The following is a 17,226-nucleotide window of genomic DNA, read 5'->3' as shown; positions in this document are numbered from 1 at the left end:
ATACGTATTCTCTGTTGATTATCATTATTGGTATGCTTTTAGGAGTGAGGTGATTGAAGCTGGTTGATATAGACTGTGGGGCCTATATAGGAGCCCAATATATTGAATTATGATGGATTATACAATAAACTGGGTACGTACTTGTAGACCGTCTGAGGTGAGGTGCATCACAAGGGACACTCTCTGGTGTAGGCTATGCTATCGGGATATCTGATCCTCATCCAGTTTCGATGTGGACCTGGACTAGGAGACACCCTACAGGGATTAGGGTGGGTCCATGGGTGGATTATAGATTATCGATTGTGGATTGTCGGAGACCAGTGTTTGCGGTTACGGTGTTGTATAGCCTTATCGGCTGTCATGTTACTTGGTTGGATTACTGATGGTTATATATTTACTGTACTTCATATTCTGCATCATATTCATTGATTTCTTATTTCTGGATATCGGTGTTCCCTTTCTATGCCCTACTAAGCTTCTTGGCTCACCGCTCTTCTTGTTTCCCTTTCAGGTGAGTTGGAAATAGGTGACGATGGTCAGCGGCGGGACGCAAGAGCTGGTGTGTAGTCTCGAGCTATTTCTTTAGCTGAGTGTGAGGACTTTGGGTATTGTATTTTGTATGTATTACGTATTTACTCAGTTTGATCTCGGGTAGATGTCTTCTTATTTCTGCTGTTGTATAGATACTCCGATGGTTTTGGTGGGTGTATGTATGGTATTTTGGAGAGACTGTTTCCTTATGTGTTTCAGGAGTTGTTTCCATTTTATTTACTTTATTAGGTTTATATATTGGATTAAGGCTTGGTTCGGGGGATGGGGTCCCCTGCCCACACGTTCTTGTGGGAATAGGTACACTTCGGTATATCTTAAGAGAGAGGGGTGTGACAGACATAATTGGCAAAATACCTATACTGGCAAAGTTATAATTAGTGCTTGGTTAAATTGTAAAAAATTAAGAAAAGTCCCCACCTTCTTTCTTTCTTCTTTTTCCTCCCGTGAACTTCCTTTCCCTTTCCACATGCATACCACCGCCATCAATGGTGTCTCCGTCACCCGGCCAGGAAATTGGCAGTTACCACAAACAAAAGAACCCTTAAGCTGCCAGGAGAAGAACCCGACCCTACATGTCCGATGAGACGTCATGAAACGGTCAAAAAATCCTTTGCAAAGCCATATCCACCACTGGCTAAAAGTGTTCGATCTGGCCATGTCAATCACTATTGGAGGAAACTGACACCACCAATGGATTCCTCGTGGTGAGGAGCACCTAGCCCAGCCCCTCGTTGATTGAACGGTCACCGGAAATCGACATCCCATTGTTGACATGATCCGGTCGATTTTGACTCGATTGTATTTTAGTTTTGTAGCAATCTTGAATACCAATTTTTGACTTGTTTCTTTGCTCTGAATGCATTGGTGACATTCTTAACTCCGCACGAACAACTGTGGAGCATCTGGGAAACTATGTCAAAATATGCGTATACGAATCCTATACGTACATGTATAAATATTGAATCAGAGTATTGTTTTGATAAATTGGGTTATAGAGTATGATAAATTGGGTTAGATAGTCATGCTTATAAATTGATAAATTGAATTAGCGTAAATTGATTGATTGAATATCGTTTGTTTATTTTAAATAAATAATAATAATGGTAGTAAATAACATTTAGTTAATCTATGTTTATATAAACATGTTGATTATTGGATAGGTCGACCATAATTTACTAGAGTTAACTAGGCATATTTTTGTAATTTTGGTGATTGACAAAATGGTAGTTGGGACTAATATGTAAGTGTGGATGTTGTTAACTAGTATTATACTGGTATATTGTTATAGGTGATCGAGGTTATATGGTAGATGCTTAGTATTTTGGACAGGTATCGAGGTAAGGATTCTCCCCATTCTTTGTTATCTTCGAACTGCAGGAAAAGCCTTGAATATTTCTTGCCCTCAAATATTATTCGTTTGACTTGGTAAGTTCCTTTGGGCCACTCTTTGCTTGTTCCAAATAAGGTTGTAGCCCTATTTTTACTTCTCTCGTCGTTACTTATAAGTTCTTATTTGATTATGCATTATGCCCTTGAAATGTCAAGCTTGATTGACATGTTCAAAGTACTCTTCATGAAATATTGATGGATGTGGACATTCCATTATATTTTGTGCATTATTAGTAGCATGGTAGATCACCGGGTATGGACTCGGGAGTTTCAAGTTAGGTATTGGTGAATTGGGGGTTATCGTGATTTTGGGCCATGAGGGTTCCCTATGATTGGGTCTCTGGTGTGGATATATGTGATTTTTTGCTCGAGAGGGTGCCCTGTGATTAAGACTCTTGAGATGATATCAAGTTAAGAGCGTGCTCTGTGTGATCGGGACTCTTGTATGATATGTGTCGTTCTCTAGTATTTACAGATGGTTCGGGTATTTTGGTGCTTCTACATGCTTGAGAACGTTGAGATATTGATGGTTGATCATTGAAGGTGAGTTTGGAGGTTTAGTTGGATGGACCGGGTGCATATTTTCTCATTTATATATTATCGCATTTACTTTATTTAAACTTCAACATTTATTTATACTCTTTATATCTGTACTGGCCATTCGGCTAAAACCCCTATATTTGTATCCTTTCAGGTGAGTTTATTTTTTATATGGATCCTTCAGATCAGTAGGAGGGGGTGTGACTCTGGTGGACTGGATTATTGACTAACCTGTATTTTGGGACATTGATTGTGTCATGTTTAGTTTGATTTATTGTAAGCATGTCTTCATGGATTTCAATTTGAGGACCAAGAGAGTGCTCTGTATGATTGGGACTCCTGTGTTAGATTGTATGGAGATGGGTTGTGGGCCTAAAGAGGTTTGGTTTGGGTTCCATCTGGATATTATGGTTGGTTTTTCTTTATATTTGTAGAGAGGCATTCTCCAATTTATGGAAATAGGTTGTCCGATTTTCTTGATAGAACTTGTACCCGAGCCTGGACTCGAGTTAGAAGCTTCTGACTTCTGGAAAGGAGCCTTCAATCCCTTCTGTGGAGTTGGGATGAATCTTCCTTCTTTCTTCAAAGGTTGTCTCTGATTGAATATCTTGTGTTCGCATTATGGGCAAAATTTTAGCTTTCTAGAGGGTCTTATTGGTTGTCGCCTCTGTGAACTTCTTATTGGACTACAACTCCTTAGGATTTGGTGTCTAGAAGTCTCTGATGTTTGCTAGGAGGTCTAGCCTTCTAAATATCTTTTAGGTTCATCTTCAGTCTTGGGGTTGATCTAGGCATGTGGCCTATATTGAATGAAACCATATGAGCTCCCATCTCTGAAGGAAATGGATCAGAATTCACTCCTACTGCTAGTTCAGAAACAATAAAGTCTCCTCTCTCTATGCTTGCTTGAATTTCATTCCTAAAAGCTAGACAATCATTGGTAAAGTGGCTACAAGAATTGTGATACTTATTGTAAGTTTTCTTTTGGATTTCTTCAAGAGGAGGAATTCTATGCCCAGGAGGTAGCATGATCATCTTTTCTGCCAAGAGGCAATCTAAGATCTTCTCTGTTTTGGATACGTCATAAGCATAGAATTTGGCTAAATTGGATAATCCTGCAACTGACTGCTTAAGAGGTTCTGACTTGACAATATCTTTGCAAGTATAAGACTTCTTGCTAAGAATTTCTACTATAGCCATCTCCTGGATAAGATCATCATTGACATTGGTCACCATGTAGTTTGAGTCCCTGTAATAGGTTCCTTTGGATTAATTGGCCATGTCTTGTTCTCCCTTCAGAACTCTTTTATAGCAGACAAATTTGGCAGTCAGGTGAGAGAACTCTTGGAAGTCCAAGTAGTCAAACTTCTTCTTGAATTCAATAAGCATCCCTTTCACTACCAATGCACTACTTCTCCTTTTGGAATCTCATTGTTTCATCGAAGTTTGGCTTTCTTAAATATGGTAAGAAACAACTCAATCGACTCTCTTGAAAATTGATTGATTCTTAACAAATCCGCCACCGAGCTTCTAGTTCTTCTTTGTAGAATAGCTTATGGAAAGCCTCCTTAATTTCTGTCCATGTATAAATAGAGTTAGCGGGTAACTTGATATAACAAGAGAAGGCTATACCCATGAGAGAGTTTCCAAACAATTTGAGCTAGTAGTCATCATCCTAGCCAACTTCATCACATTGAATAGTAAAGCGAGCTATGTGTTCCATGATTTATTGGGCGTCTTTGTCAGAGAACAAAGAGAAATCATAACTCCAAAATCCTATGAGAAGTGGAATACGGTCAACTCTCTCAATGAAAGGCCTGCGATATATGAGTCTCCCCAAGAGCCTAGGGCTAGCATCTCTTGAACTATGTTCAACATGATCGTTGTTCACCGCTTGTTGAGGTTATCGCTAAATCATCTGCGACTGGCTGTAATGCTGTTGAAAGCCAAATGGACCCCTGCCCCCAATCTTTATTTGGAGATAACGTTGGTGTTGTGGTTGAAAATATTGCTCTTTCCTAGGATCTGTATGAGGTGTCACCTGATAACTGTTATCTTGAGTTCCAAGGTTCTAAATGTTTTGCATTGGAGCTAGAGGAATAGCTATATAAATTGGAGCTGGGTTGGTCACAATATGATGGGCATTGCTGCTGTGACTGGGATTTGATGACGATTGACTGACCTTCAACATGATGGCTAGCTCTATTAGGAATTGTTGCAACAACTAAGGTAGAGTTGGCTGCTGAATGGTCTGCATCAACTGTTGAGGAACAAGTGCTGAAAATGTAACTTGTTGTGGGCCATGCTGCATTGATTGAAGAATTTACTGGAACTCTTGGAAATTCCATTGAAAAGCCTCATGATTCTATAGGAGAGTCTGTTGACAAGCTTGCTAAATGTTATTGGCTATTTACTCCCTGGTCTATATGAAACTATGGTTTGCCAATTAGGTTTCTTGGCTCAAGAGTTTGACGAGTACAAGGCTCACATTACTTTCCCATTCGCCTTTGCTAGAACAAGTAGGCTTGAAGTTGTTGTGTGATTCCCTTGGCAAAGGTGGCAGATATAGGTCTCCTCTAATTTACCTCTTGTTGCTTTTGCAGTTCTCTTTGTCATGACTTTAAATTACTGGCACCTCAGGTCCACTGAGTGTGTTAAAAATATGTTTGTCGTCTTCTGCTCTGGATAAAAGACCTCACAATTCTTGCTGTTGGGAACATGAGTTTTGTGGATATGGATGTTGGATTTGTAGGTGTGTCAAGGCTTGCTATCAACCCAAAGGATTTGATAAGATGGTTTATAGGATTTTGCACCAAATCTTACCTCTACACCAAACAGACTGTGTGCAATTAAAGAACACAAGCTGCTGGCTTAAAATGCCTAGAGTGTCAATCTAAAAAAAAAGCAGGAAAAATAGAAGATGAATCACCAGAATGAGAGAGCTCATATTGGGATGAAATAAAAAATAATGCATTACGGGAATGCATCAGGATCTTCATTGAAAATGGATATATCCTAGGATGTAGCGTGCTTTACAAGTTTAAACTAAAACATAACCCACGGGGCTTTTGGAAATATAAATCTAAGTACTAGTTGATGCGAAGCCATGCTACATAAAAAAATAAGTGGTCGGAGCCATGCCTAAGAAAGCATATAAAGCATTGAAGACGTTGGATCTGTGTTTGACACGGGATAGTTTGTTGTTTCTTCTTCTTCTTTTATAGTGCTAAGAGATTAGCACTTCTTCTATTATTCTTCAAGTGTTTGTCGTGGGACATCATGAGAATCGTGATAAAACCCCACATTTTTTGGGTCTGTTAAAATGGACAAGTGTATTTAGTAGTACTATCCATAGAGCCATATTGTATTTATAGAGATTAAAGTTGTACATTTAGAAATATTAAATTAAATAGATTTAAATAATAGAGAATATTGAATATAGGAAAGTCATTTGAATTAGTTAAACTAGGGCGGAATTATCCTTTGATAAATCAGATTTTATTTTGAAGTTCTTTAAAAAAAATTCAGATTCTAACCTAAAGTCCACGAACAGCACTCCTCCCACTATTTTCTTTTCTTCTCTTCATACCTTGCCGTACATGTCCTCTCTACTCCACAATCACCAAAATTTCCAACAATCTCCAGCCACCTCCGACAGTCACCTCCAGTCACCAGCTACCACCACAAACTTGTTTTAGTTCAATTGTTTCCAATTAAGAGACTGTTGATGTTAATTTTCGACAATCGAATTGTTGGGAGTGAGTTGGTAAATGTAAAACGAAACAAAGAGATTTTACGTGGTTCGGCTTTAAGCCTAGGCCCACGGTACAGAATTATATGATATTTTATTTATCACTTGTGATTACAGAGTGAGTCAGAAAGTCAGAATTTTTCCCTCCAATCGAAGTCCCATTTCCTCAGCCTAATGAACTCTTTTTATGCTTTTCTTGAGCAGTTACCAGCAGTTGTGGCAGTTGGAGAAGTTCATGACAGTTTGGGGGAGTTAACGGTAGTTTGAGGTAGTTTGCAGTAGTTTACAGCAGTTTCGGCTGTTACCATTTAACGAGGAACTGCCTGATCTTCGGCTTCGTCCCTTAGTTATTGGTTCGGCCTTACTTGCATCGGCTTTGTATTGCCTTTAAAAGACCAAGTCCTTTTTGGACTGTATGCTCTAGCCTGGTTGTCGTTGGGCTTCGGGGCCCTAGCCTCTGTTGGGCTTTTATGTTGTTGTCGTTGGGCTTCGGGGCCCATGTAATTTGCTGAGGTTGACTTTGACCCCTACACTTTGCCCCTTATTTCTAAGTTTAATTTAAACTTAGAAATATTTTGCTTGGGCTTGTGTCTTCTTTAGAATTCTTCGTCTCATCATCTCTGTTTGCAATTTTTGCATCTTTGACTGTTGAAGTTCTTCTGCAATTGCAAATTTAGAACAATGCGAGTAACAATGAAAACATCTCTGTCAAGATAAATATGCAGTGGCCTAACTCTTAACGAGCCCAGGTGCGAATAACATCGTTTATGATATTCATTGCATTCCCAACATGGGCTGCAAGATCTAATAAGGATTCTTGTTATCGATAAACATTTTGATTTCGAGAATGGCCCCAAGCATTATCACGAACCCTGCTTAACGCATCTCTGGCTGCTCTAAGCACGTCTGTATAAGATTGGTTTCGTTCATACTCATTTTGCAGATTTCTTTCTGCCTCCTTCAGGAGTTCTTTCAAACCTTCGATGAAATTTTGAGGGTTTTCCTCGTACAATTCTTCAGACACTACAAATATTTCAATGACTGAATCTTCTGGTTCATCGTCGATTCGAGATGTGGAACCTTGCTCTTTGGTCCCTGCCTTTGAAGACGATGGATCTTCGTTTCTTGCCCTCTTTGAGGGAATGAGATTCTATTTCTCATCCAATGCTCTTTTTGATGGCGTTCAATCAGAAGAACTCATTTTGTTAGGTGTTGAGAGATTTTTGGAAGGAAGAAGGAATGTCTTTTCCTTCCTTATTGTCGTGTATTTAAGGATGAAGGATTCACGTTCAAAGAAGCAGTTATTCCTAGAGAACGTGGGGAAGCTAAACAGTTACACTGTTTTTAGAAATTATGGCGTCTCTTCGTATTTTGGAATTGAATTTCGAAACAAACGATCCAAATATCCCGCCTTTTATATTTGTGATAAATTGTCTCTTTTCGATTAAAGAGAACAAAATGAGACTTCATGGGAACCTCTTCTTTTTTTTTTTCGAAATAAAACTTAAGGAAGAAAAATAAACAGGAATTATAATCTAGAGTGTACAGAACACCATCTATTCCATCTACAACAGATCCAAACTGTACTGTGATCTCAGTAATTGCTTCGTGCAATTTATCTGGATCATAGGTACTTGCTTGTCTACCCCATGACATATATCGAATGCCTTGTATGGCATTCTTTGAGACCATAAGTTGTCTTCTATAATCTTGAACTCTATCGGTTGCTTTCTTAAGTCTCCTTTTGGTTTCCATCAGAGCTTCTTGTAGGGATTCAATGGTTTTCTGGAGATTGTCTTCGTATACTTCTTCCCTTATGGGGGGAGAGGCTGAATCTGGGATCATTTCCATCTTCATCTCTTTTAGAAGTAGAACTTTCATCGGTTCTAAATCTTTTCGTAGGTGGAGAGTTAGGAGTATCCATCTTTGAAGATATCTTGAGGAAAATATTTCCTATTTTGCATATTTATACGAATGGATTTATGAAGGAGGTTTCTTTTTCCTTGGAAGTTGTGATAGATAATGGGAAGATGGACGGTTATGGATTCAATCCATGCCTGTTTTAGAGGAGTTGGAAAGTCTTTTGGTTTACTCGAGGGTTAACTTATCAGAATTAATGCTAACTTATTGGAGTTGAATTATTTTTGGAACTCTAAGTAGCTTCGTCTTTCTTTAATAAAGCTTCGTCTTCCTTTAAAAGCTTCGTCTTTTAACAGGGAGATTTTTGCTTCATCTAAAGATTTTATCTTTGACAGAAATTGAATGTATTTGGAATCGAGTGAGGAAATTCTAGGTTTGTCTAAGAGTTTTATTTTTGACAGAGATTAAATAAACATAGAATAACAGTTAAATTTACTCAAGCTTTTAGGGTCTTGGCCATAAGGCATGATACATTCTAACTAGATTATTTTTCATAAAAAGATTAATATTTTGTAAAGCTTGTCACAGCTTTTGAGGATCTTCCTCCATGGCAGCATATTCTGACATATCCCGCAGCCGGTAAAGTGAACTTCCCTCTAACTTGTAGGCTCTGGTGAGTTCCATTATCCTTCGTTCTGCTTCATGGAGGTCTTTATCTAAGCGTATCACCAAATCTTGTAGATCGGAGACATGTTGATAAGGATCATACCCATCGGGATAGAACTTCAATTGTTGAAGTTCTTCTGTAACTCCAGATGGTCCTTCATTTGACTTGGCTAGTGGTTTGGACATTATTTTCTGATATTCAGGCCTAATAGGAAGTTTGGAAGAATTCATGATTGTAGAAGGTTTTTGTTTAGGAGTGGCATTTCTCTGGTTTTTCTTTAGTATATTTATAGGGAAAAGAGTACAACTATAGAAGTTGAATCGTGCTTCGATTCTGACTAGTTGTTAGGGAGATGTGATAATGTATCGCCGCCTTTTACGCCATTTATCGAGAAGTTACTTTTAATTGAACGGCTCTGATTAGTTCAGAGAGGAACGATTTTCGAGGAGTCTTAATTTTTGAATTTTGAATTTACTATTTAATCCTTGGGGTTTTTAATGGGTTACTATAACCACCCACTATCATAAAACTTCAAGAACACGATTCGACTTTTGGTACGTTTCCTGACTTCTTCTTTCTCTAATTTTCAATCATGGCTTGGTTCGGTTCTTCTGAAGAATTTATTGATAGGTTTGAGAGAGAAAACGAGAGGGACAAATCTAATTTTGGTCCCCAGATTATTCCGAGTGAAAGTCAGGCTACTAGGGATACTCAAGATGAGTTTCCTGAAGGTGATATACCTGAAAAAGAATTAGGTGGTCAAATTGCTAGTCTTAGGGTTTCATCTTACTCTGAATCCGAAGGTCTATCGACCAAGAAGGTAATTAGTCCATCTAAGGTTAGCTTTTTACCAACCACTCGTTCAAAGAGTAAGACGCAAAAGGTTGTTGAGGAAGATATAATAGTAGACAAGGACCCTGCTTCTGTGTTAACAGAAGAAGATTTAAATAGTTATAGGGCCGAATTTGGAATTCCTCAAGAGATAGAAATGTGAATTCCTGCTCCTGGTGAATCAGCTTCGTATGAATTTCCAGGGTGGACTATTGTATATGTGTTAGCATTAAGATGTGGGTTGAGATTTCCCTTAGGACATTTAGTCAGATCTGTGCTAAGATTTTTTGGAGTTGCCCCCAGTCAACTTATGCCTAATTCTTGGCGTATCTTGCTCTCTTTAGAAGCTTTGAGTGCAAAATACAATCGTACTTTTGGTTTTCATGAATTTCTTGCTGCTTATTCTTGGCAAGAAAATAAAAAAGATGGAGGTAGATTTATGTTATCGAAGAAAGATAAGGAAAATTTCGTCGCTGGGACAACATCCAGTGATCATAACTGGCAAAAGAGATATTTCTTGGTGAAGAAGGAAACTCTTTTGGAAGATGATGACACTATTCCTATTTCCTGGAATATTCAAGGTAAAATTAGTTAGATTTCTTTTATCTTTATTCAATCCTATTATGAATAATTGTCTTTTTATTGCAGGAAAATCTCCTAAGATAACCATTACTAAAGAAACTCAGAGGAATTGTCAATTGTTTTTAAAGACGGTTCCTCGTTCTGAAGAGATTGGAAATTTGTTTCAATAAAGTATCTTTTTGGAAGTAAGTTGACAAAACGTTTATGTCTTCAGTTTTGTTTCATGTTTCTAACGATTTCTTTTCTAATTTTTGATAGAATCTCATATGGCTCCAAGAGTAATCGTTCCTTTGACTCTTAAGGAGATTGCTGAAAGTAAGAAAGTCCGGAGAAGCTCTAATGAGAAGAGGACGAAGAGGAAACATGAGTCTAGCTTGAGACTTCATAGCGAGCTAGGAACAATTGCTGAAGTAACTGAAGCTCCTGAAGTTCCTGAGAGCAATATTGATGATGATTCTACGCTTATAAGGAAGAAAAAACTCAGGATATCGTCTCCTTCTCTGGTAGATGAAAGTGCGGGATTGAACAAGGAGACCGATGACATCATTCAGGTTCCTGATGATGAAGTGATAGAGGAGACCGTGCGAAGAGAAGGAAAAGATCCTGTTCATCCAGTTTCACCTCTGAGAGCTCTAATTGAAAAGGAGTTGAGATTATCAGGTGCTGATCTTCCATCTGATCTCCCGGCAAGGAGTTTCGAAATGTCGATCCCTAACATTCCCCTTTATTCGAGGCCTGTCGAGTTATTTCCTGATTTACACAAATTGGCTTATCCCCTTTCTTCTTTCAGGCTTTGTCAGTTCAGCTTTACATTGATAAAGAAGTCGAAAAGTTAAGTGAGGAAGTAAAGAGTTTTCGACTTTCTAGTGGATTATTACAAGCCGATATTAAAAAAATTTCGGAGGCCGAAGAGCAAGAGAAAAAGTTAAGGATGGAGGCCGAAGCTCAATTGGAAAAAACGAAGAATGCTGCTGCTGAAGCTTTAAAGAAAGCTGAAGATAAATTTGATGAATTGGATAGAAGGCACATTGCTTTGAAAACTGACTTTACAGATCAGGGTAGGCAATTGTCCAACATAATGCAGCAACAAAAAGATACGGAGGAAGAACTTTAAGCTTTCAAGATCAAATTTCAAGAAAATGAAATATTATTGAAGGATCTGCAAGAAGTTGATTCTAAGCTGAAAGATTGTGAAATTGAGCTAAGTGCTTCTATCGAAAAAGCGAATCGGCTATCGGATGAACTGACAGAATCAAAGGAAGATCCTTATACTAATTTTTTATTATTTATTTATTTATTATTTTTTTTGTGAAAGATATAACTTGAGATGCTTTGCATTCCAGCTGTTGTTAAGAGTCCGCCCTTCTTTGGTTTGCAACTTGTAAGCACCATTGCCGACAACATCTATGACTCTGTATGGTCCTTCCCATGTGGCCCCCAGTTTTCCTGAATTCAACTGCTATGTGTTCTGGAAAACTTTGCGTAGGACCCAGTCACCGATATTGAAAATTCTTGGGTTAACTGTTTTGTTGTAGTATTTTGTGATCTGGTGCTTGTAGGCTGCCGTTCTAACAGATGAGTTGTTTCTTCATTCCTCGAGCATATCTAACTCTTCAGTGAGGATGATGTTATTCTTCTCATCTTGTCGCCATTCGAATCATGTTGTTGGGAGGCCAACTTCAACTGATAGAACTGCTTCAGTTCCATAAGTTAAAGAAAATGGAGTTTCACCTGTTGAAGTTCTTGCTGTCGTTCGATATGACCACAGAACCCCTGGGAGTTCGTCTGCCCAGGCTCCCTTTGCGTTTTCCAGTCTCTTCTTCAAAGTGTTGATTATCGTCTTGTTTGTAGCTTCCATTTGGCCATTTGATTGTGGATGCCTTGGTGATGCAAAGCAAAGCTTTATCTTCCACGTATTACAGAAATCTTGAAGTTTATGGCTTATGAACTGAGATCCATTATCACAAATGATTTCATAAGGAACTCCAAATATGCAAATAATGTTTCTCCAGATGAAGCTTTTAACTTCTTTGTCCCGGACTTGTTTATAAGCTTCAGCTTCCACCCATTTTGTGAAGTAATTTGTTAAAATTAATAAGAACACTCTTTGTCCTGATGCTGGAGGAAGCTTTCCGACGATATCCATTCCCCATCTCATGAAAGGCCATGCCGATGAAATTGGGACCAGCTCCGTTGGTGGTTGATGTGGGATTTGCGAAAATCTTTGACATTTATCACATTTCGGCCACCTGAATGGTTTCCGCATACACCTTCTTGTAATTCTGCTAAGGCATACTGTGCTTCTTCTTGAGATAAACACCGTAGTAAAACTCCTTGGTATGATCTTTTGTAAAGAATGCCATTAACTATTGTGTAACGTGACTTTTTTGTTGTAGTGCTTTGGCCTCATTCTTATCTTGTGGTGACACATTATCCTACAGATATTGAATGAATGGTGTTCTCCAATCATTATTGTCTTCAGTGATAGCAAATGACTGCTCTATCATGGAATTTTTGTTTATTGCAGGTGACTCTAAATAGATCAGTGGGATATTTTGAGTTGCTTGCACCGAGATTGATGATCCTAAGTTCGCCAATGCATCCGCTTGCTGGTTTTCTTCTCTTGGAACTTGATTAATTTGGAGTTCTTTGAATTCAAGTTGCAACTGTTGTACTAGTTCCAGATAATCGTTCATTCTCTCATCTTTTGCTTGATATTCTCCGTTCAATTGGTTCACGATCAATTGGGAATCCGAAGTTACGTGGATACGTTGAACTTTTGCTTCTTCCGCTAATTTCAATCTCTCAATCAGAGCTTCTTATTTTGCTTCATTGTTTGTGGCATGAAATCCGCAATGTACAGCTTGAAGGAATTGATCCCCTTAAGGTGAGATTAAAATGATACCTATGCCACTTCCCTTTGCATTACTCGAACCATCAACAAATAATTGCCAAATAGCTTCATCATCTTCTTTGTTTTGACTCAATTCTTTGTGAGCATTATCCATCATTCCTGGACTGAATTCAGCAATGACGTCTGCCAGAATCTGAGCTTTGATTGTTGTTCAAGGTTGATACACGATATCATGTTCGGTCAACTCAATTGCCCGCTTTGTCATTCGTCCAGACAATTCTGGTTTATGGAGTATCGTTTTGATTGGGAAGCTCGTTACCACCGTGATAGGATGACTTTGAAAATAAGGACGAAGCTTCCTTGCTGCACTGATAAGTGCTAAAACAAGCTTTTCCATTAAAGGATACCTTGTTTCAACATCTAGCAAACTTCGACTAACATAATATACTAGATGCTGCCGGTTATTCTCTTCTCTTAGCAGTACTGCACTAATTGCAAATTCAGAAACTACTAAATAAAGATAGAGTCTCTCACTGGTTTTTGGCTTCGCAAGAATTGGGGGATTGGTCAGATATCCTTTCAATTCCTTTAATGTCGTTTTGCATTCATCTGTCCATTCGAAGCTAGCTGATTTCTTCAAAGCCATGAACAGATGATGACATTTTTCAGATGATTTGGAGATGAATCTATTTAGTGCTGCAATCTTTCCTACCAATCGTTGTACGTCTCGTATTTTTGTGGGAGAAGGAATATTAAGTATCGCCTGGATTTGATCAGGATTTGCTTCAATACCTCTTTGTGTAACAATGAATCCCAAGAATTTTCCTACTTTGACTCCGAAAACGCATTTGAGAGGATTTAACTTCATCTGATGAGCATCAAGAATTTCAAATGCTTGTTTGAGGTGTTCAATATGATCTTCGGCCTTCAAAGTCTTTACTAACATATCATCGATGTATACCTCCATCGTTTGTCCAAGGAGACTTGCGAACATGCGATTGACCAGCCGTTGATATGTCGCTCCTGTGTTTTTTAATCCAAATGGCATCATTTTATAACAATACGTACCACGTTCGGTTATGAATGCAGTTTTCCCTTGATCTTCTGGATGCATCAAGATTTGATTATATTCGGAGAATGCATCCATAAAGCTGAGTAGTTCATGTCTTGCTGTTGCATCCACAAGTACATCGATATGTGGAAGTGGAAAAGAATCTTTTGGACAAGCTTTATTCAGATCTGTGAAGTCGATACAGACTCTCCACTTTCCATTCTTCTTTTTTACCACAACCACATTTGCTAGCCAGTTTGGGTATTGAACTTCTCGGACGAATCCAATATCTAGCAGCTTTTGAACTTCCTCATTGATGACTTTGTTTCTTTCTGGAGCGAACCTTCGTCTCTTTTGCCTCACTGGAGGGAAGTTATCATCGACCTGCAACTGATGAGTGATGATATTCGGATCAATTCCAATCATATCTGCATGCATCCAAGCGAAAGTATGCTTATGATTTTACAGGAATCGGATCAAATTTTCTCGAAGTTGACGATCCAGGTTGGCTCCAATCTGAACCTTCTGATCTGGATAATCAGGATGATGATGATTTCTTCTATCTCCTTATTAGTCGGTTCTTCTTGATTGCTTAGAATCGGCCCTTGCTGTAATTGCTATAAAGCTTTGGTTTTTCCTTCCAATGCTTGTTTATAGCAACTTCTTGCTTGACGTTGATCCCCATATATTTCTTGTATTCCATCTCTCGTTGGGAATCGTATCACTTGATGATAAGTTGATGGCACAACCCTCATTGCATGAATCCAAGGTCGTCCAAGTATCGCATTATATGGAGATTGACAATCTAATATATTAAATCGAACCTGGAGATTTATTCCTTTGGCATATACTTGCAATGGAATAGAGCCGATGGTCTATTGCTGTTCTCCGCTGAAGCCGATGAGTGGTATAGGTCCTCTAATTATATCGGCTTCTGAAAGTCCCATTGCTTGGAGTGTGGACATGAACAGTAAATTTACTGAACTGCCATCATCAATCATAACTCTTTTAACTTCGCAATTGGCAATTTGTAAAGTTATTACCAGGGCATCATCATGTGGATTGAGAAGCTTCGTCATCTCGTCGTATGTGAAGCTGATAACTTGTCTTGTGAATTGTACCATCGGCTTATCATTCCATACCTCCGAATTTTCTGTTTGCTTGACATGTTTCTTTGTTGATGAATGTGTAATTCCGCTAATCTCCGATCCGCCAAATATTACGTTAATGGTCTTCTCTGGAGGAAGTAGCTTCTGTTCCTCTTCTCGTCTTTCAGCTTGGGACATCGTCGCTTTTCCTCTTTCGGATAGTAAATCCCGAAGATGACCTTTCTTTAGCAATCGGATTACTTCTTTTTTGAGGGTGAAACAGTCATCTGTTGTATGCCCGTAATTGTTATGAAACTCACACCATTTGGAAGTATCCCGTTGAACTAGCGGTTTACGTAATTTGTCGGGCCATCTAACAACATCTCCCATTTTCTTCAGCACTGATAAGATTTCATTTGGTGGAACTACCAAATTGTATTCAGGAGATCGAGGTTTCTTCCTGAAATCGATCGGTTAGGATCTTTACGAGGATATCGCGAAGCTTCTGAACTTGTTTGCTTTTGCTCAGATTTCTTCGGCTGCTCTGTTTGTCGCTCTGGAAGCCTTCCTTCATCTTTCTCCCATTTAATTTGAACGCTTGCTCTTGCCTGAACTTCTTGAAAAGACTTACATGGATAACGGGTAAGCTTTTCATATAATTTGCTTCCAGGAAAAAGAGACATGCGAAATGCATTGATTGCAATTTCATCTAAGCATCCTAGAATCTCCAATTTTTCTTTATTGAATCTCGTCAAGAATGACCGTAGAGATTCTTCTTGCTTTTGTCGCAGTTGATATAGATCATCTGATGTTGGAATTATTTTCCTACTGCTTGCAAATTGTTCAACAAATGCATCGGCCAATTGTGCGAACGAAGCGATTTGCCCTTCCGAAAGATTAAGATACCACTTCAAAGGAGGTCCCACCAAGGTTGAACTAAATCCTCGGCACATGCATGCTTCATGCTTGTTGAATGGGTATGATACCAGAGTCAATCGTTGACTATACTGATCCACATGATCTTCCAGATCATTGACACCATCATAAGGTTTAATATGTGGTATGATGAATTTCTTTGGGAGCTCTTCCATGGCAATGGCATGAACAAATGGAGATTTGAGGAAAGTATGATTTTTCTTTATAGGTGGTGGCATGTCTGCTATTCTGAAGAAGGCTGACTCCATTTCTTCTGGTCTTTTGTCGACACTTCGCTGCGTTGCAATTTCTGGCAATGTTGTAGTTATGTTTGACCACACACCAATTGTTGGGTTAGCCGAAGATGACGTTGGTATAGGAAACAGTGGTGCCATGGATTGTGCCGTTGGCCTCAGAAACTAAGTTGATGTTGATGCCAATGATGATTCTGTCTGATGTACAAATCCTGGCAAGGGAATACTTGCGTTCGGAATTTGCGTTGTTTGTCTATCATTGAGTCGAACAGAAGTACTTGGGACAGTACTTGCAGGGGCGGTTCTGGTTACGTGTGGACTTGAAGGTTGATTCATAAGATCAAGTAGCTTTTGATTTTCTCTTCGAACAGTCAAGTTTTCTTGCTCCAACTGTTGGACCCTTCTTTCATGTTCGTCGAAGCGTTGAATCAAAACTTTCTTCTTCTCGCTTGCAACATCATCTCGTGAATCTTCTGAGTTTGCCATTGTGATAAAACAATTGCCCCCTATCTGGTGCGCCAAACTATTGATGTAAAGTATCGACAATCGAATTGTTGGGAGTGAGTTGGTAAATGTAAAACGAAACAAAGAGATTTTACATGGTTCGGCGTTGAGCCTAGGTCCACGGTGCAGAATTATATGATATTTTATTTATCACTTGTGATTATAGAGTGAGTGAGACAGTCATAATTTTTCCCTCCAACCGAAGTCCCCTTTCCTCAGCCTAATGAACTCCTTGTATGCTTTTCTTGAGTAGTTACCAGCAGTTGTGGCAGTTGAAGAAGTTCATGACAGTTTGGGGGAGTTTACGGTAGTTTGAGCTAGTTTGTAGTAGTTTCGGCAGTTACCATTTAACGAGGAATTGCTTGATCATCGGCTTCGTCCCTTAGTT

At 38.8% G+C, this 17,226-nt stretch overlaps 1 protein-coding gene across 1 annotated transcript; it reads right to left on the bottom strand.

Annotated features, from left to right (window-relative positions):
* Nucleotides 1–14,952: 14,952 nt before the first annotated feature.
* Nucleotides 14,953–15,848, bottom strand: LOC120007299. Its single transcript, XM_038857500.1, has 2 exons — nt 15,653–15,848; nt 14,953–15,566 (listed from the first exon to the last, which is right to left on the bottom strand). Exons 1-2 carry the CDS (start codon nt 15,846–15,848, stop codon nt 14,953–14,955), a joined length of 810 nt encoding a protein of 269 aa, XP_038713428.1.
* Between the last annotated feature and the right edge of the window lie 1,378 nt (nt 15,849–17,226).

This window comes from Tripterygium wilfordii, chromosome 10 (assembly GCF_013401445.1).
Source record: "Tripterygium wilfordii isolate XIE 37 chromosome 10, ASM1340144v1, whole genome shotgun sequence".
Taxonomy (NCBI): domain Eukaryota; kingdom Viridiplantae; phylum Streptophyta; class Magnoliopsida; order Celastrales; family Celastraceae; genus Tripterygium; species Tripterygium wilfordii.
This window is presented reverse-complemented; position numbering and strand designations above follow the sequence as displayed.